The following is a 20,895-nucleotide window of genomic DNA, read 5'->3' on the forward strand; positions in this document are numbered from 1 at the left end:
CTTGTTCGCGCTTCAAAAATACAATCTCGCGCACGCGGCATTGACCTACCATGATTCTGCGTTCGCTGATGAGTTTTCCTCCCTGTTCGCGTGCCTGTGAGATTTTGGTAGCTGGCCGAGCGACGTCGCGATCGCGTACACGTCATTTCGACCCGAAACAGGAAATTGCGAACACGTCAATGGGACCCGAAACAAGAAAAAGGCATCGCGAGCAGGCTGGTAAAATGGAAACAACATGATCGCGACCGTTGCGACCGCATGCAGAAGTTCTCGTTCCCGAACTGGTAAAAAAATCTTGCGAACTCGCAAAAAAAAAATTTGCAAGCGCGCGGACTTTGGCAGATGTTTGCGAATCGTGATTACGAATTCGCGCGAATCCGCAAATTCCTCCCATGCTTAATAATTTGTAAGCAACCAGGAGAGTTGGTGGGGGGGCTGTTTTTTTGCTATGGCTTCCAGAGTTGAAATATATTTTGGTTGTATTGTCATTGATTGATTTATAGTACTTGGTTTACTGCATCCAGTCCTTTTGCATGTTTGCTTCTTTTGTGTAGGAACAATGCAGAAAATGTTATTGCTAGGTGGTTAATCCATGCAGGCTTACCCATTCCTCTGGAAAAAGGATCATACCGATTCCTTCCATGAACATTACTTAAGTCCCTAGTGCTTTCATGGCTATCCTTTATGGCCAACTGAATCTCTCGATATATTATTGCCATGTAGTGCTTGTTTCAAGACCTTACAAAAGCTCTAAATACATCGGTAAAATTGCGATGCATGCAAAATGTCATCACTAAAATAAATGTAGAAGCCTAGCATTGGAACAGGTAATAATTTTGTCCCACCCTCTTCTGTTTTAGAGATTGTATTCCAAGCCTTGATAGTATGAAGTAGACATTGAACAAACGCACATTGAAACAATACCACTATGATTCGCCAGTACAGGCACAGGGTTTCCCACCATACTGTTTCTCCAGGTGTTGGTGTATTTGCTTTTCTTTTTTTGTGAAGTTTACCTTTTGCATTGTACCGATCCTATATACAAGCTGACTCTCGCCACAGAGCACAGGGATGGACGATTGCAAGCTTCGAGCAAGCAGTGGAGATATATGGTCGTTAAAAAGTCTTCCTTTTAATTGTGAAGCCCAGGGATTGGTATAGCCCCAAAGCTAGACACGGCTTAGGAAGGTTTTGTAAACCTGATCTGAAATTGTGTTCATATGCTTACTTTTTAAAACCTAACCAAACTGTCTGGTATGTTTTTTTAGGAATGCAGCAGTTGCTGGATAGTTTTATATTGAGACTTGGATTCCTGGCAACACACAAAAAGAGGGCACATCGTCTTCGAGTAGAGGTGGGAATCAACATGGAGCACTTTGTTAGTAAACAATTTGAAGAGATTGCGATTTAACCATTTTTTTAATGTTCTCTTCTTGCATGGTAAAACAGGCCTTGAAAACTCTGAACTCTATTATGTCTCTGGTGCCCTGGGAACAGAGATGTAGATTTTGCTCATCTGAAGAATTGTACAGCCTCACGTAAGTACATGAGAAGGCTCAAAGAATTACAGTATCTAAACTGCAAAAAAATCACAATGTATATAGAAAGTGCATAATTGAAAAATCTGTTGTATGGAGCTGTTATGATTAATCTACTGCTTGCTTAAAGGGCTCCACTCAGTACACAAACTGGAAAGCAGAACGGCTTTCATTGGTGGCACTGGCTTTTCTGGGGATTTTGGATCGCAGAGTTTCTTGAACTCATGCAAAATATTCGCTTTGGGTTGCCCTGCCCGCTGTAGTTCTGCACACATTTGAATGTTTTCCATATGATTAGAAATTTGACAGTTTATGTAGTGGCTATCAGAGTGCAGGGGGGTTCTCGTTTTCTCGGATCTGCATTGTTGGAGGTAAATATGTGCCCTGGTTCCTCTCTCTGTGGAATGGCTACCTTTGGAAATGGGCATATGCAACAACCTCAAATGATATACCTGAAAATAACATGATTTCCCCATGGAAGGTACTGTCGGCCTGAGAGTACCTGAAACTACCATCCAGTTCTTTGTGAAAGACACTTCACTGCTCACTTCGAGAAAAGTGTCTCTGGTGGGTATTCTGATATGCTGCTTGAAGGATTTGTCAGGAATAGGGTTGTAATAAAGAGTTTGCCCTGTACCAAGGCATTGTTACCAGTGCCATTTCAACCAGAAGTACAAGAAAGCAAGGGGGCTATCCGTGGTCAGAGCCTTCTAGTTAATTCATCATTTTCTTTTCTTTTACTGTGGTCTGGACTGGAAACCATTGTTCTTCCTTCAGGGGTAGTAATCTGTATGTAAATAGGCAGCCATACCATAGAAAACAGACATGATCAGGGCGAGATATTATTTGTGAACATTTGGAAGGCATGTGTCCAAAATCCAATCAAAAGATAACCGCGTCAGAGCAGCAGATTTTTGTTGACTTCATACCAAGGGCTGGTTAATTTGTTTCGATGAGTTTAGGGAAAAGCTTGAGGATTGGACTAACTTTGTATTCGCAGGTAAATTGATAGTGTTATCCATGAAGCTGCCTAGAGATTACACAGAGAAGGAGAGGGCTGCGTGGACCTAATTTGATTTTGCTCAGAAGTGCCTTGAATGTTAGTTTTTTTGTTCTAGAAGTAATGAGTGTTAACTTTTGCTAAATCTCCCAAAAGCGCAATTATTTTACATCCTCTACTGAATTTTCCTGGGACACTACCTGTAATTGCTGCATGATGCATTTAGATATAAAAGCATATCTTATCCATAATGCTAAATGGTGACTCTAGATTCCATTAAAATGTAGAAGGGTTCTAAGTAACAATTAAGTAATGCTGGGGTTAAATTTGACCCTAGTGTCCTCCGTCTATTATACATAGACTGCACGACTGACTGTGACATGCCTTTTTATTCTGAATACAGACTTTCTCCAATTATTTTGGTGGCCCGCAGTGCTTAATTTGTCAAATATATAGGTGCCAGGGCCCTTTCAGGAGGCCATTGCAACTTAGAATTTCTATTGCACCTGCCAGTGCTGGCGATGGCAGTACCAACACAACTACAAATCATGACACTAATACAAGTGTAACAATTCAGACTATTCCAGGCTCCCCAAAGCTATAAGAATGGCTTGGGCAGCAGGTATTAGTCCTTTTTAATGTATATTGAATTATTTAACAACTGTTACTGTGCTCATTTCAAAATTACACCGTACTATCTTGGTGGGCTGTCATACGTGGCAGTGTTGACAATTTATGGCCGGTGCCAAGCACCAGAATCCACTGGCTCAAATTAAGAACTGGGCCTAGGCTTGTTAAAGTATGTAATAATGATGCAGGATTCTCAGTAATTTGAGTAATTTAATTTCCTCTTTCTAATAAACGTATTTAAGGAATATGCTATGAGTAGTTCTCCACTTATGCCTGTACACTGCTAAGCCCAAAAGGAGGGTGGGTGAGAATATTCCTCATCATGGTCGAGTTCTTACAGGGCTGTGCTGTGAGGATCTTCACAGGAGCCACTCCAATATTTTGTTTATCTCACAAAGAGGGCATGTTTGCTCTCTGTAAGAAATTGGGTTACTGGTTGAATGGGGTGGCAGCCCTTGTCAAGCAGCAACCACCATCCTTGTTGTGGTGAGGCACAAGCCAACCCCAAATTAACCTGTGCTTAACCCTCTGGTAGCTTGGCACAGAGCAGTAAGGCTTAATGCATACCATGCCGGCTCGCTTGGAATGGGGTGTGGGCGGGGGATTACGTTTTGTTTAATGAACTTAACTTGTCCGTTGCACAGCTGCATGCTTCTCCTCCGTATGCTGGAAGCTCTCAGGCTTCAGGGCTGTCCCAGCTAATCACAAGACTGGAGGGCCAGCGTTGTGATTGGTCTGAGCGCCCTGTTTGGAAGGGCAGGCAGTACCTGGGGAGGTTGGGCATGTTCTCTACGGGGGTTGTGCAACACTGCCCAATGTAGAACATGCCAAGTGCGCATGATGGTTTGGCCTGCCTTAGAGGGCCAGCCAAACTGCTATGTGCACTTAGAGGAGCTCAAACCACTCCTCCCCTGAGTCACCGAGCCAACCCCACCAAAGTTCTGCATAGAAAAATAAAATAATCATAATGTCATATGATTATCATTTTCTATTTCGCCCTGCTAAAATAGTAGTGGGGCAACGCTCCTCCGCCTTAGCGGATAAGCTGCCACTGAATTTAGAAGCATTGTGTGAAGTTTTGCACAACTACTTTAAACAGTAATAAAATGACCACGCTGCACAACAAGGACCCCACAGCAAATTAGAAAAATAGAGGAATTTTTAATAAATAAAACAAGACCAAAATACAAACCCAATCCGGAGAATGTCAATTTAAAGATTTCAGTGAAAATGGCACCACAAAGCGCCAACTGTTTGGATATAACTGGTCAAGCCAGACAGGGACAAAGTCACAAGTTCAGGCAGACCATGGTGGATTTGCTACAGGGACCCAGTTAGGCCTGCTGAGCAAAGTACCTTAAATCCTGGTTTGCGGAGCGTTGCGAGGGTCCACGCGTAAGACCGCATTGGACCTGACAACCTTAGGGTGGTCTCTCCACCCCCCAAAAAATTTTGCCGACCTCCACTTTTTCTGACCTCGTTTTTGCTGGATTTAGTACTCTGTACACTTTGTCCCTGTCAACCAGGGATAAAGTGCTTTTGGTCTCTCCCCTAAAAATTGTAATATTGGTTCAAACCCAATTGGCAAATTTAATTTACTTACATGATCCTAGTAAAGTGCACTACTTGTGCACAGGGCCTGTAAATGAATTGCTACTAGTGGTCCTGCACCACTCATTGTGCCAGGTATTTAACACCTTGGCTGCTAGAGGTTTTCCCCTCCTGTGCTGGAACATCCCTGGTGCCATTTGTTCATGAGCTCAACTAGTCATAAGCACATGACCAGTGTACTGCATGACGAGCTGAGCTAGTCATGAGCAGCGAAGGGGTTAAGTAGCCCTCTAACCATGGCTAATGCCTGCCATTCCAGAGCCTGTATGTGCTGTTTGCACTGCCATTTCAACCTGTAAAGATAAACTTCTTTCTAGGCAAAAACATTACCTTTTTATACATATGTCATCCATAAGGTAGGTCCCGGATAACCCGGAGGGCAGGGTGCAATATATTTGAAAGGTAAGACATGCACTTTTAGGTTTTGTATTTACTGGTACTGAAAAACTTGAAAAAAGGCTCGTCGAGGCAGCACCAGTTATGAGGTAAATCACAAAGGCATAGTGTTCTGAAAACAAATTCTTCTTTTTATTGATCTTTTTGTTTTTGAGATGCACAGGACAGCCAACGCGTTTCGCTCCCCAGCTTGGGAGCTTCGTCAGGGCAAAATCAAAGAAGATATTGCACAAACAGTAATATGCTGGTCCAAATCAGGCAGGTAGTATAAAGCTCAGTCAAAGTTCCAATAGGCATGAGGTGGACAAGATGAAGAGGATCGCACACGAATAAGTGCAGGAGATAAGTAGAACGTAGACCAAATATGTAGGATCAGGTTCCAAGGTAATTAGAATATACTGAGGCAACAAGAATATGGGGTTCTTGAAGGAAGTGTTTCTGAATAAAGATGAGGTTTTACTTGAAAGAACTGGGCAGACCTTAATAGGCTGCCAAGCCCACTCGTTCTCAATGACAAATATCGTCCCCCGCGAGTCCCCTGTGTCCAACGCCAAGTAGTGAAAAACTGTCCGATTCCTTTTTCATTATTGCAAGGACAAACTCTTCCATAGGATTACATCGGGATAACCTTTATTACATTTTTTAAGTGTAATTCTCAACTGTGAAGAGCTAGACTTTTCAAGTTTGTGGTCTCTGGAATCACAATTTAAAACTACAACTGATGGTGGAGTCTACTTTTAAATTGCAATTCTGAAAATGCTGCTTTTCGAAAGTTACCTTTTTCTAACTTTAGTCATTTGGTGACTGCTGCCTGTCTCTGATCCACGTCTGGGGAAGCTGACAGCTGGGCTTTGTGAATTCCCCTAGAAAGCCACACAATGGGAACTTGAGTGATTTACTGGAGCATCTTGGGAGGATGGAAGGGAGGAGCTGGACCCATCCTCACTTACACCTGAATAGTCTGTGTCCAGTCCCCACACAAAAAGCTGCATATCCCACTGTTGTGAGTCTGGAGCCAGGGCAGGAAGGGAGAGAGAACCTCTGTGCATTTCAAAGACCGGGCTTTGAAGTCTTCTCCCACTTCAAAGCCCCAACTGGGCAATTTCAATGACACAGCCAGGATCAAGGTGCTTTTGTTCAGCAGACCTCACTGGGTCCCTGTATCCGACTGCGCTCCATCGTGGTTGGCCTGAACTTTTCGGTTTGTCCTGGTCCAGCGTCACCAGATATCCCAAGTTAACATTTATTTCTTCTAAGCGCTATTTTTCAGTTTATTCTTTTAAAATTCATGTGTAATGTTCTACTCATTGGATTTTTGTCATTTTTGACTTTTTTTTAACTAAATTAAGTTTTATTTTCTAACCTGGTGTGGAACTTTTTTGTGTGAGGTTCTCACTATTTTACTGTTTGAAGCGTTGCACAAATACGTGGGGTTGCCTGCATCTTACCCTATCTAGGATTGCGGTTGCTGCTTGACTAAGGCTCATACCCTAGTCAGCCAACAACCCAATTTCTAACAGATGCATTAGTTTCAAGATCTGGCGAAGCTGTGATATGAGGTCATGCGTCGTTGTCGAGAATTCCATCGACTAAGGCTTGCAATATGAAGTTCGGCATTGATGATGAATCGCACAGCAAGGTGATGCGTTGGTTCTGAGGAGCTGCGTTGCCGAGCCCCGCATAGTCGTCGAGTCTGCCGTTAATGAGGGATGCAAAGGCTTGAGCCAAGGATACGTTGCACAGCAGTGGTTCCAATGTGGCTGGCTGTGATACAGGTCTTGGCGACGGAAGATTCATGTAGTGGTTGCAATAGGTCTATTCTTCTTGGGGATGCACCTCGCGGAAGAGGAGATGCTTTCACTCCTCTGTATCCATAGAGGCTGGCAGAGCACCTTAGGCCTGCTTCCAAGGGGCCAGGACTGGGGTGGCACAACTTGGTACGGTAGACTTATGGATGGCAGAGTCTGGTGCTGGTTCAATGTTATGGGAGCCTTCTGTGCCTGAAGCTTAAGTCAGGAGGCCAACCAACTAGCCCGTGGAGTCACTGTCTGGTCCTGGTTTCAACAGATGCAGGTCCAGTCCTCCTCACCCTGGCAAGAGGGAAGCAGGTCAGCACAGCAGGGCAGCAGTTCTTCAGAGCAGCAGCTCTTTTAGCAGAACAGTAGAATGTCTTCCAGCACAGCAGTCTTTCTTCCTGTTAAAGTATTCATAGTTCCAGAAGTGTGCTAAAGAGTTGGTGTCTGAGATATATTATGTATGCTAATTTCTTTTTTTTTAAGTGGGAGAAACTTCTAGAGGCTTGCCTTGACAGTGCACAGGTACCCTGCCTTACCTCCTCTGGCTCCAGTTTAACTCCAGGGGGTATGCAGTCCTTTGTGTGGAGGCAAGAGATGGTCTGGCCAGTAATGGTCCATCTAGACACACCTAAGCTCCCTATTGTGTGTGGTTGTGTAGGAGGAATACACAAAGCCCAACTATCAAATACACCCATTCATCGCCCAGAGGAAGGCTAAGGGAGGGAAATGCCAGCTTTCTAACGGTAAAACAATAAAGTAAAGTACCTTGCCTAAATCAATTTAGAGAAACCACTTACTGACCGGATCAAGAAATGTAATTAGAATGATCACATTGGTTAAACATTGGTTCATCATAACCTTATTAATGACTTTTTGTATTAAATTCTTTTGTGTATTATACACTGCATACTCTGTTTAACCCCTTCCATGCGGCCGCGATTCCCCTGGTGTGCTGTAAACAGCACGAACAGGGGTGGGCCGTGACGAACCCCAGCCGTCATCAGCACACGAGCACCGTAGTGCATGACGGCTGGGGTTCGTCATCAGCATGGAAGGGGTTAAGACAAAATGTAACAACATATTTAATACATAATTCAACCACAAACTCCTGATTTCTGCTTGACCTACACCATTATGTGCAGTAAAAAATTCAATGTGCATGACATAGGCACAACAACAACCTTGTTTGAGTCATTAGAACATGAATATGTAAACAATCAAAGTTCCACTTATAATGTCCGTACTACATTTTGTTGAGTAAACCAGGGTTTGAATTGGGCCCTTAAGCAATGAGAGTCCTATGTTTGTGGGGCTTCACTCCTCGTATAGTTTCTCCCAATCAATACCCTATTGGCAAGTGTTGACACATTCAAAACCAATAGATTCCAGGGTCTCCTCAGGGCACAAAACTGGAGAGACTATATAACAATGAAAAATTGGGAAAATCTTTGTGAGTGTGTACAGACCTTGTGGTAAATGCACTGTTCTTAAAAGTGAAAGCCACCCCACAATGCCAATATTGGTTTTGTAGCTTATCTTTACTTGGAGACATGAGCAAATTTATGGATTCGATTATTCTTAGTAAGTGTGTGTGATTTGGTCAAACTGTGTGAATCAAGATGTACTTTAAAAGAAAGAGGGGAGCTGAAATGAGCTACAGAACCAATTCCAGCTCTAGTTTCTTAAGTGAGGCACATAGCATTTTAGATTTGTAATGAATAAATGTTCCTTTAATTAATGAAGGCTGCATGCACTTCCTTGACGTTGTTTGAAAGACTAGGGTGGCTGGAGCAGAGCATGAATCCCAAGGAATCCAAACGTTGGTGGTGAGCAAATGCCAGTGGTCATTAGGTTTGATCAGCTTCTTTGGGGGTCTGACTTCAGAAGAAATCTGCATTTGTCTGCATGGTAGCATATACGGCTGTCAGTAGAAAGCTTTTTTGGACAGTCTCTTAGAGAATACGTTTGTAACACTTCCGCCTTAATTCGCAGAATGGACATGGCGGGACATGATTGCACAGATGGTCTCATTGTGCAGGAACAATGGGAGTTGTAGTTCAAAACTTCCATTCTGTAATATCTTAGTCAAGAGTGCTAATATTGCGAAGTGTCATACATTTTGTTCTAGCATTTCATTAAGACTCATAATTTTTCTATTGAATCGTAAAATTAAATGTTCCTCTTCTTGTTAGGTTTCGTTCCAAATCACCTGCTCGGGGTCAGAGTGGATAACTGATGAGACAGCCCATTTGAGATCAATGTCTGAATGGTGATAATCCAAAAAATGATTTATAGGTGGGGGCTTGCATTACTTTACTGTGAATCCTGGATTTGTGCTATATTATTTGTTTAGTTTCCTCGTTGGTCATAGAAACTACGTTTTTGGCATGGACAGACAGTCCCGGGAGACATTTTTCAGTTTGAAAATGCTGTATCGGTCCACTTAATGCTTTCCAATTTAAAATCAGAACCTTCAATAGTTTGGTCACAGACTACACATGTACCCTATTATGGCGACATTGTAGGGGAAATCAATTCAAATGGTCACGTAATAAACTTCGTCCTAGACGGTTGCTTTCCAATGAAATGAAATACCAGCATTTGTAAAGTGCACAGCTAACTCCGGAGAGGTGTTGGGGGCCGTCGGAAAGATTAAGTGAGCTATTGCCCAGAGTCAAATGGTACTGGGCTAACCTGCCACCAGCTCCGGGGATCGAACCCTGAACCCCGTTGTCTGGATTCAGGCACCCTGGCCATTGCACCACACCTCTTCCACCTGCTCTGGTTATTCTTTAAAGCGAATAGAGGCTATGCCAGATGTGATGAATAACCTTTTGGAAATGATTGGTTCGGGGGTCGAAGTTAGATACATAAATAAGCTGTTTCTGGATGGCCTTTTCTTTCTTCTCCAAGGAACTGTAACCCGGGGGCTACCATGCTCTTTTAGCTACATAAAGTGCATGGAACTCCCCTGGTGAGCAACTTCCGGTCTATAACACTCTGTATTGATATAAGTGCCTGAAAAGTTGCTTGCCAGTTCGCTGATTAATCCTCTGGAAACATTCAATATTCTACATGCTTGACTACTTCGGTTCCTTCAATTCAATCTTTCTCCTTTCCCATGAATCACTACAATGGAACACAGTAACACACCTATTTAACAAAATAAGTCTCTACTCCAGTGCCTCTAACCCCCATCAACAATATGTACTACATTCTCTCTGCCAAACTAAACTTTTAAATGTCTCATGATGAAAGAAAATGAATGGCTGCGCTGAATGCACCACAACAAACAAACTCTAAAAGTTCAAACTTCAAGTCACCACCCCCCAAATAAACCGCATTGGCCTCCTCCACCATTTGATGCCTCAACTATATCCATATAAAATTCTACTGCAACCTCCTCGACACCACTTCCTGCCCTTCCTTATACCATCACCCCACCTAAACGTTATGCCTTTAAATGCACAACCAGTGTCCAAGAATAGAAAAACACCCATAACCTAACAAGTGATATAAATCCAGGCCTTGTTTCCGGAGCAGATACATATCCGGGAGATGACAGAGCATCAGTGCTTTGAGGTAATTCCTCCACGGTGTGAAAGCAATACACAATTGTCAATACAAAACTGGAGGAGGGATAGCAGTAATAGTCAAGGAACTGAAGATTTGACTACTAGATTGTTGCTATTAAGAAGCAGACCTAATCTGCTTTCTCCTATACGTTTTTAGATTAGATCCACAAATACTTCCTTGGTCGCTAAGCTGTCAGCAGTCCGCATGGGCCGGCTTAGGATTCATTGACCTTTATATTCTCCATAAACATTTCTTCACGGGATGCAACCATCCACGAGAACAAGCTTTATGATGAACTATCTTACCTACCAGTTTTTATTCCCCCGCAATTTTATAGAATTAAAACACATTTGTAATCTTTTAGCATTATTTAATGGTGAAGCTACATTGTTTGGATTTATGTTTTACTTGTTTGCGAAGGTTTTAATTAATCATGCAATAAAGTCATTATTATTACTATACGTTTCTAGATGCTGAATCAGACTTTTTCATAAAATACCATAAGCTGTGCACTATGCAAACACTTGTTTTAGCACTGTACCTCAGCTGATATAAGGCCTCTCCTTGCATCCCTTTTGGTCCAAAATAATGGTTCTTCACTTTTATTCAAACTATCATAATACAACTTTCAAAAGAAATATTAAACAAAAATGTGAGACTGTAAAATGGATGATTCCTATTTATAAGCTTCTTTTAATTGTTGCAGAAAAACTATATCAAGTAATTGTGGCTCCATCCCACAAATATTCAACAAATATTAAAAAATAACAATCCTTAATGCATTTAGGACCTTGAGTCTCATCAGGAGGGCATTAAGTACTGTAGAATGAAAGAATCATATTTTCATATACACACATTGAACCAAAATAATCAAATTGTTGTTTGGTGCGCAATATAAAGATTAAGTTATGAAACATATTGTAATACGATGAAGCGAAATGAATACATGTATATGTCAAACATTAATTTGAAGTCTTTATGCCTACGCCCTGTCCATAAGGCACCGCGTACAGCTCCCTGTTTTACTATGTTAATCTAATCTGATCAAGTTGATCATGTATACACACATCTTGTGATGCTATAAATTATAGTGACATGCTCAATAACAGTTTCTTCACTCTTAACCTGATAAAGTGTGCGCTGTGAGCGGGGATTTCAACGTAGGTGATCAAAGTGACTACATCGCTACTCGCTCTTAAGAGGTATAATCAACAGTTCAACGCTTGAAGTTAAGATTGCTAGTACAGTGCTAATTCTAATGTTTTCATGACATTCTGGATTAGTGGGTGATACACCATCTGCTCCCAACCTGTTTAGTTAATCATTTTCTACTAGATTAACTGGGAGTGCACAGATAAATATAAATTATTCACTGTGTAAACTGAACATCTGGTTTGATGAGCATAAAATGCAACAAACATTTAGCATCAAAACTAACATGGAAGTTCGTAATCTCCAACTCATCTCTGGACCTTCTGTCCTTAACAGGAAATTCAGTAGAAATGTTTTTCAGTAACCCAGAGTCAATCAACATCTAAGGTATTGACCCAATCTTTGAAACAACTACCATATCGCTTTCACTTGATAAAGACCGGTAAACCATTCTCATTCACTCTCAGCAAGCAAGAGATAAAGGAATAAACTCAACACTGTAAAACGTGAAGCTCACTTTACATCCAGCTTAATGCTGGAAGTGATATCGACAGTAGAAAAATTGTAAGGCTAGAGGAATAGAGCATTGAACAAATATTTCACTTGAAACCCTCTCAAAAGCAAACTGAGGACATCATGAATGATTGATGAAGTAAACGATAGAAAAACACATAGGTACAGCTTTCAAAGCCACTGGGATGAAACAATGTGCACAAGACAATATAGGCCGTCAAAGAGTCCAGCATGATTTATAACTCCTCAATCAAAAAAGTGGAAAGAGCCTACTGTTCAAACTTGAAAATGTCAAGTACCTCACAGAGGAACTTCCTAAAATACTATCGGAATTGTGCATTCTGGAATACACATCTGGCTCAAAATCCCAATCACAAGAGTTATGTTGTATAATAGATCACTTTTCACCAAAGCTAAAACATTAGATCTGTGTTACAAAACAAACTGAACATCCGGTCAAATGAAACACTCCATATAGAAAGAACCCTAACTTCCTTTCAGCAAAATACTTTGGTTCGAAGTTCAACAAAATATTCAACATTTTAAATGAGTCATGTTTCCTTCTGAACTCCAGGCATCTTGTATATGACCACTTGTCAAGACAAATAACTTTAACCCAACTGATCCCATCAACTGGAGACCAATCTTAAATAGTCCGTTCTATGGAAATCTGCATCTTTCTCTCAGATTTCAAACTTACTGGAAGACAACGTGTTGCTATCTAATAAACAAACAGGCTTTCATCCAGGAAGATATGATTCGCTCTTGACTTCTATCACGGTTCACCCAAAAATCAGTGGAGAGAAATTGGGTAACAGTACTACTGTTCCCTGGCCTGTCATCAATCTTATGCACTTGATTGTAGAACAATACTTGATAGACCAAAAGAAACTGGCATTGATGTAAACATCCTTCACTGGAGCATCTTCTGCTCCAAGGAAAAATCAAGCATCCTATGCATTCTTTCATTCACTTGCACAAATTTCAACATAAAAGGAGGTGTAACACTGAATCAATGCACGTTTCGCTCCCTTTCAACACTTGTTTGTGTTCTATCTGGCTGCACCCAAAATATTGTCATAGCCATTGTTCTACCTACACCAATGATATCCAAATAATCCTTGAATTGGAAAAAACTGATGACCTTAAACTCTACTATGTGATCAACTCAGAGCTTTTGACCACACAACGATGAAGACCCACTTTCGCTACTATGCGGAGATTGGAAAGAAGAGGATCCATATACAAACTGAAGCAAAGAATTAAACACCACCAGCAACTTCAAAAGACCCAATGAGTTATCATTAACTCTACCCGCCCCATTAATCCTCAGATTTTCAAATCATTGTAGCTAGTGCTGTCCAGTGATGTCAAATACATTCTTGGACTGTGACTGCCACCTCCGCTTCTTCAGGTTACTATGCTTAATATCTGAAGGATGTCACTTCAGTCCTGCAGCATGCACTGAGGACAGTCTCCAACTTGAACACCTGCGCACTGGAACCCCTGCAGGAAACTTGGTTACTTATATTAATTATGTAGCCAAAACACTCAGTAGTCAAATGCCTTTATTTCTGATTTGTATTTACCAATCCCAAATATTCCTTCGCCTTGGTGATTATCTTTTATATAGAGGAAAGCAAGATATGATAATTAGTCTGAATACTTTTCAAACCCCATCATTTGAGGCTCATTCCAAAGGCTATTTACTTGATTGTGGTGGGAGGTAAATCTGTGGTGATCCTGCAAAGCCTGTATTACTTTCAGTTGTCATCATCAACAATAATGTTCATTATCTCATCGCAGGCCTGTGCCATATCTGGTGTTCTCATTCCATTTTTTACATCCATGTTTAAAATGGTGCTTTCACGCTGGACCATCTCAGTTCTTCTGTTTTCCAATATTCGTGTACTGTTGGATTATCAAGTAATTGCTAATTGCTGTTATTGTGGAAACCTGGTCTCAGATATTTACATCTTAGGGATGATGATTCTATTTCTTGGTAGATATTGCTTGGTTTTCTTGAAGTCAAATACTCTCAGTGCACAAAATATTATTGTAAGATTTTAAGATTAACATTTTTAGACACACTGGGCATAACACTTTGACTTATTCTGTAATTCAATCTGCTTTTGTCTATATGCACACCTGTAGTTAATTTTCTCATGAACCTCTCTAGAAAATGTTTCATCTCCTTCAGCAGTGCTCGATAGACATGGGCTTCTGCTTTCTTAACACCGCTGAACATGTGTAGTAATTCTCAGAACTACGTGAGTGGTTCATATCCCCTTTCTCTCCAAATGTAAGTAATTTTTATAATATACTATAACAAAAAATGTCAGTCTGTGACATCTTGCTCTTGAACAAGGCCCTTAATATTAGCAGAGTCCTGGAAGTTGCCCCAATCCCAATACGTTTAACCAAATTAATTGTTGCGGTCAATCTCTTTTCTTAGCCCTGGGAAAGCCATCCGGTGAAAAGCCATATGTGAATGGTTCCCCTATCGCCTGTGCTCTCATCCCTTGAGCACTTTCCCATTGGAGTTGTGTGGTCAAATAGTTTAGTTTGATGCTGGTTGCTTCCAGGTGGCTGCACTCAAGAGAAACTCTCAACATGCTTAGTTTCACCTTATTGCTGTTGATGTTCCCTATCAAGTAGGATGGAGTATAAATATTTAAGAACCCCTGTGCAAAGCAAAATCAGAATCTTCCCATAATTGGCAGTGGAAAGTTTTTTTCAAAATAATATACACCTCCTAAATGTTGACGGTGTAGACTTGATATTGCCATATATGACCTGGGTCTGGGAGGTAAATCTTCACTCCCAAAAGCAGGAACATGAGTTTGTCATTCTAGCAAACAAAGGGAAGATAGGCCCAGTTTGCTTGTTAGCTCGAGGCTCTACCAAACTCACCTATTACTGCTGGAGTTAAGCCCATCCTTGTAAGAATATAATCAAGGAACGGCAAAATATTATCAATACACAACAATAGTACATGAATTTCTTTATTAAACTGTGCTGCCCTGCTTCTACCCGGTCTTCTAAGAAAATTTGCAAATTACTTATTGGTTAATGCAAATATTATTGGGGATAAAATGCATCCTTGACCTATCTGCAGGGGTTTAGCTCAGTCTGTGAGATTCAGGAAGTATAAATCTCACAATCCCCTACGAAACAAGTAGGAAAACTTAACACAGGCAAAGCAGAGCCGGTTCCTGCCCCCAAGACCCAACTACCAAGCCTAAAATACTTCGAAGTTACACCCTGGCATGTCTGCCTTTCAATTTTGTATTTGAGTAATATCACATGGCTTTTTCCTTGTATAGGAAGGAAGTTAAATTGAATAATTCCAGTCCTAGGTGCCTAGATGGTAGGGTAGCGAATATAAATTTACTATTGAATAAAAAATTTATTTTTTCCCCAAATGTACAAAAAATGAATAGGATGAATATGGCTGGATATTATTCATCAGTTAGAATAATATTTGTGCGTTAATAGGGGCAATATGCCCCAGAATTATCCAGTTTTGGTCCAAATGCACAAGTATTGGGTGTCGCTGGTCAAGCAGAATTTTATTTAAGATCTTATAATCAACATTACAAAAGAAGTACGATAAGCCAAACATATTGCTGTTTTTCATCTGGGTTTGGGAAATGGCACAAAGAATCATTTTCTTGAGCAGGATAATTTATCTTTTCTGATGAGGCTCTGTGAAACTCTCTCCTAGCTTGGGTGCCAAAAAGGCCTATGAGGAAGAAAAATAATTTTTGGGGGTAAGGGGAGGGGGGTAATCTGACCCCAAAGTCTTTACTAAAGCTCTGGCCAGGGATCTTAAGAGCTACAGCCTGATGCTATAGTAGCAAATACAAATTAATCTATTTTCTGATTTGCAGCCTGATCATTATCGTCAAAGTTTTGGGGAATAATCAGCGAACACCAAATGTATTCCTTCTTGAAAATGTATTCGGTCTCCTCCAGTTGTGCTGACACTTGTAAGAGTGTGTCACATGAACTTCTCAGTTCAGTTTTGACAGCCATGCCAGAGATCTACTTGTCCTGTTACTTTTGTGTATGGCTTAGCTAGATATATTTTTATATTTAAACAGTTCAGCCTTTCCCCTGAGGTGCATTTCCTCCTTTCTTCTACTAAACCATGGAACCTAATAGTTTCAAGTTTACCACCTTAAAGGTATCCCATTTGGTTAGATACTCCGAGGCTGTACCACTATTTCCTTAAAACAGTTAACCATCTCTTCATTCTCAGGCCTAAACAAGTGAGCCCTCCTTTACACTAGCCTGTAACTTCCATGTGGGGATAGGTGTCATAGAAATTTCCTAACAGATGGTTAAGAAATTGTGGCCAAAGTTTATAAACGTGTAGTGCATTAATTAGCATAACATGGATTTGTGCAGTACGAATAATTTGCTGCAGCACAGCATGGCGACCATGAACTGGAAAATAAAATATATGTTCTTTATCAAGCAGTGATTTGTTTCTTAAATCTCTAGTTATTTTGCCAGTCCCTCAGCATGAGGCCATGGGTCCGCGCCAAGCGCAGCTGTATAGAATGAGACCTGTAGACTCAATTTAAATGGCGGCAAGTATTATCGGTATGTTTGCCAATTGCGCTTAGATACCGTATTTTCCGGCGTATAAGACGACCCGGCGTATAAGACGACCCCCTACTTTTCTTGATGAAATGTAGGTTTCGTGCTATACTCGCCGTATAAGACTACCCCCATTTCCAACACTTCCAAACATTATGTTCCGGTACTGTATTGCCGGCGGGAACCTTCTGCAGTCCCCTTTCAATGCCCATGAACTGAGGAGATGACGTACGGTAGTGACGCTCCTCTCCTTCCGATGAACGTGAGGATTATGGCGCCAGATCAGCGCATATACCGCTGTGTCTCTAGGCTGAACACGCAGTAAGAAAATACCGAAATGCCCCGTGAGACCCTCTCCCATCGGCACTACAGCACTCCGGAACTGTAAGTAACTGTGCACTATTTTCGAATCATGTGCAATTTTCGATTAATGTACCGGTAAACGTGTATTTGTTATTTGTCCTTCATGTATCATTACCGGTCCTATTGTGAAGCGGGCAGACACCTTCGGGTAAAGTCCTGCTACGGCACAGGGAGTGTGAACGCGCGAGTAAGAGCCCAGAGGCCATATTGGAGGGTTCGTGGGTGCAAATTCAAAGTCGGTGGAGCGTTGCTTCCACTCGTAAAAATTTGGTTTCTGGCGTATAAGACGACCCCCGATTTTTGAAAACATTTTAAGGGGTTAAAAAGTAGTCTTATACGCCGGAAAATACGTTATTTTGGTAACAGGCCGCATAATCTGTATAAGGAGCATAGATAGTAACTAGGATTACTTCATAGCTGTTTAGTCCATCATGGACAACAGTAAAACCCTCCCTGTCGATAATTGTTTTAATAAATGTAAATGGGCCCCAGGTCGGCTCCAAATAGGGTCTTCTACATCTACTTCTTGCTTGTAGAAAGAAGTAGATGTAGAACAGCTGTTCTTTCCTTTCCATTTTTTAAAATTTTTGGTTTGGCAATATGCTGTCCTCCACATTGGTCTCCCGTTGAAACACAACCTGGGCACTCCATCTCCTAATGAACGTGAACATTTTGAAGCTTTTAATGTGGTTAGTGTTTTCTTAGATTCTCCATGTCAGAAATTCCTAGTTGATTAGGAGACCAATAATGAACTGGGCCGGTAAGAGTCAGCCTATCCCAGTAGCATCTTAGTTTTCCTACCAACGGCTTCTGTGTGCAGTATGAGGAAAGGGCAAGACATGCAACTTGTTAGATCACAGAGAAGCCAAGAAGATGAACACCCCAACAAACCTCCCCCAGGATCGAGCAGCACTGGCCTAGAGTCCACAAACTACATAAAGTGCACACCAAGGCTCCATTTCCCGTGGGCTGAAGCTTGATGTGGATACATTTCATTACTCTGCGGCCCCCGATGCCCATTCCCTTCAGAATTACTCAGTACCAACTTCTCTATTTAGGAAAATTCAGTACAGTGGTACCCAACATAGTTTTGTTACCATCACTCAAGCATGATGAATGTTGTCTTGCTTATAAAGTTGAAGTGTTCTTCCAAATCATCTGCAAACTTGAAGTTCTCTTTGGCAGCGCATCGCCCTCTACAGAAGTGTGATATGAATCCAGACTTGTATCTGAGGCTTCCCACAATAGGTATGCACAACTCCTATGAAGATAGCCTGCCACTAAATATTGATGTTGTCATAACTGTTCCCAATTTTCTTGTCTGACGGAGATGTGTTTTGCCTGTTAATCTAGTTCTTGTGTATTACTGTCTTTTTATACTTTTGTCATCAAGGGAATGCTGCCTCTTGCTCTTTGAAGTCTTTCTTTTCGTCCATCTCCAAGGTTCTTTGGGTTTAGGAGAAGAAAAAGTTCTTTGCTCTCAGCGAAAGTTTTTAACTTTGAAGAAAATAGGAATGCGTATTGCTGTCCTAGTTGTTTTAACTTGCGCTTCACGGCAAAAAAAGGGTTAGCATTGGTTTTGGGTCCCCATTGTGTAAGCGGGAAAGAGTAGCACAGTGCGGTCATTGATGTTTGTGTCCAAACTCGAGGACCGCTTGATGGATCAGGTGGTGGGGGGGTCCTTGAATCAGTCTGTCTGCTGCTCTTAGTTGCTTTTAATCTCAGCGCCATTCCCCCTGCCAAGGTCTTTGTATGGCGTCTTTCTTACTTGCAGGATAACCGAAAATTGGGGCAGCCAACGAGGAGCTTAGGAGCAGTACATTTTGCTCATTGAGCAGTTGGCCACACCCTTATCCTAAAGTAGAGTACTATAGAAAAAATATTAACCTTGCGAGCAGAATATTTTTTACAGTTAATGTAAAAAATACCTTATGTCGTCTAAGGCAGTACCATGGGTGATCGAAAGTCAGCAAGTATCCCTCTTGTGCCCGCATGAAATTCCATACTTTAAAGGGCCTCATTTGATATACTAGTAAAGTTTCAAGTTTTGTATGTTATTTTAAAAGTACCAGATAGTACAGCTGTCGTGCTTTTCTCACATGGCCATTGTTTTCCCCATTTTCGCCTAATCGTGCACGTTGTAGGCTATTTTAGTTTTGCACACGTTATTAATCATCATGCTTGCTTTTGTGCCACATTATATTTTCACACAGAATCTGCCTATGTTATCCTATTTTAGTCTTTTCCTGGGATTTAGTCTGAATAGCCTAGTCAAGGTCTAACAACATTCCCCCTAGTTATTCTCTGATCAAACGCTAGCACCTAGACATAAGAAAATAATTCAGCTGCTGTTTTGAATACACATATCTTGCCATTTGACTAGGGACAGGGTTCTGGAAAACAACAAACACACAGAGTGAAGGTCATGAGATGAGTGCTGCATCAGCTGAGATGTAGAACATTTAACTATGTTTGCTAAGGTACAGGGGCCGCCACGAAACCCAGAAATCTACATTTTAGAACCGCTTAGCTTCAGTAGTAGGCGAGGGTGTAGACAGATCTGTCAGATAACATGACAGGGCTTTTTATTGTATATGGTTTATTAACCATGCGGATGCCATTATTGACATGTATTTGTTTTCTACTTGTGGTGCAATAACTGCATCTTAGAACACAGTAGTTTAAATATTGCAAACTTCCTTAATGTCTTATTTCTTATTGTGGACAAGTACGAGTGAGAGAGAGAAAGAGTGTGTCCTGTTACCACGATCCCTGAGAGGGTCAAGAGTGTTATGTTCTCGGGCGCCAAATCACTTGTCTCTCTCAAAAGGTTAGGAGGGCAAGTGAGGCACTGTAACTATTCGGACTCCTGCTCATAGATACTGGAGTGGCATGGTGACTCAGTCCCCAACATACTGATGCTCTAAGGTCCCAAACATCGTTCTCTTCCTGGGCAGAAACCTTGCAACACAGCGGTGAGTTAGCATATTAAAAAGAAAATGTATATATGCCCAAATGTTGTGATTTAAAAAAAATAGTTTTATTGATGCCATTGACTATATTCACTTGTCCATCAGGCACTCCTGTTTACAGTATTCGAGTGGTGACTCCCTACCTGCAGTATTGTTTGCCTTTTTTATTCCTAAAGGCATAAGTTGTCACTTTTATTATATCAATAATTTCACAGTGTATGCTTTCAAACTAATCAATACATTTCCATGCTGTTTTTATGTTTTCCAGGGAGGATCTTGCAAAAGCTATTGGACAAGCAGGCGGTAAGACACTTTAAATTTGGATGACATTTCAGGGTTTATCTGGTTTTGAAGAAGCATAGTATTGCTCTTTATTTCTAATTAATAATTTTAAATTTCAAATTGTCTCATTTCAGAGAGGTGTTTTAGTGGGTTTACAATCGTGGGTACATTAGCATCCCTTACCTACAGTATTGGATCACTTGCATAAAATGTTCATAGAGTCTAGGAGTCATGCCTGGATGTGATTGAAGGGTAATCCCGTCAACTGCAGGAAGTCTCTAGGGCTGCCACACTTATTTGCATTGGAGCAGGAAGATGATTTGAAATAGTTTTGTCATGAGAGAAGGACAAGGTCACCTGAGCAGATTCCGAATGAATGATGGCGTGTTCAGATCTGTGACTGGGCGAAAGCCTGCATTAAAGTGTCTGATTGTGAGGGCTGCTTGTGTCAGGAAGTT

The 20,895-nt window shown here is 41.2% G+C and overlaps 1 protein-coding gene across 1 annotated transcript in view; it reads left to right on the forward strand.

Moving 5' to 3' along the window:
• Positions 1 to 20,895, forward strand: part of SYCP2L (synaptonemal complex protein 2 like) — a 1,791,741-nt gene that overhangs the window by 364,428 nt on the left and 1,406,418 nt on the right. Inside the window, exons 6-8 of the mRNA XM_086966882.1 lie at positions 1,269 to 1,354; positions 1,450 to 1,538; positions 20,424 to 20,458. Coding sequence (XP_086823008.1) covers positions 1,269 to 1,354; positions 1,450 to 1,538; positions 20,424 to 20,458 — 210 coding nt within the window. The remainder of the gene's footprint in view (positions 1 to 1,268; positions 1,355 to 1,449; positions 1,539 to 20,423; positions 20,459 to 20,895) is intronic.

The sequence above is a fragment of the Lissotriton vulgaris genome, chromosome 4_1 (assembly GCF_964263255.1).
Source record: "Lissotriton vulgaris chromosome 4_1, aLisVul1.2, whole genome shotgun sequence".
Lineage (NCBI taxonomy): Eukaryota > Metazoa > Chordata > Amphibia > Caudata > Salamandridae > Lissotriton > Lissotriton vulgaris.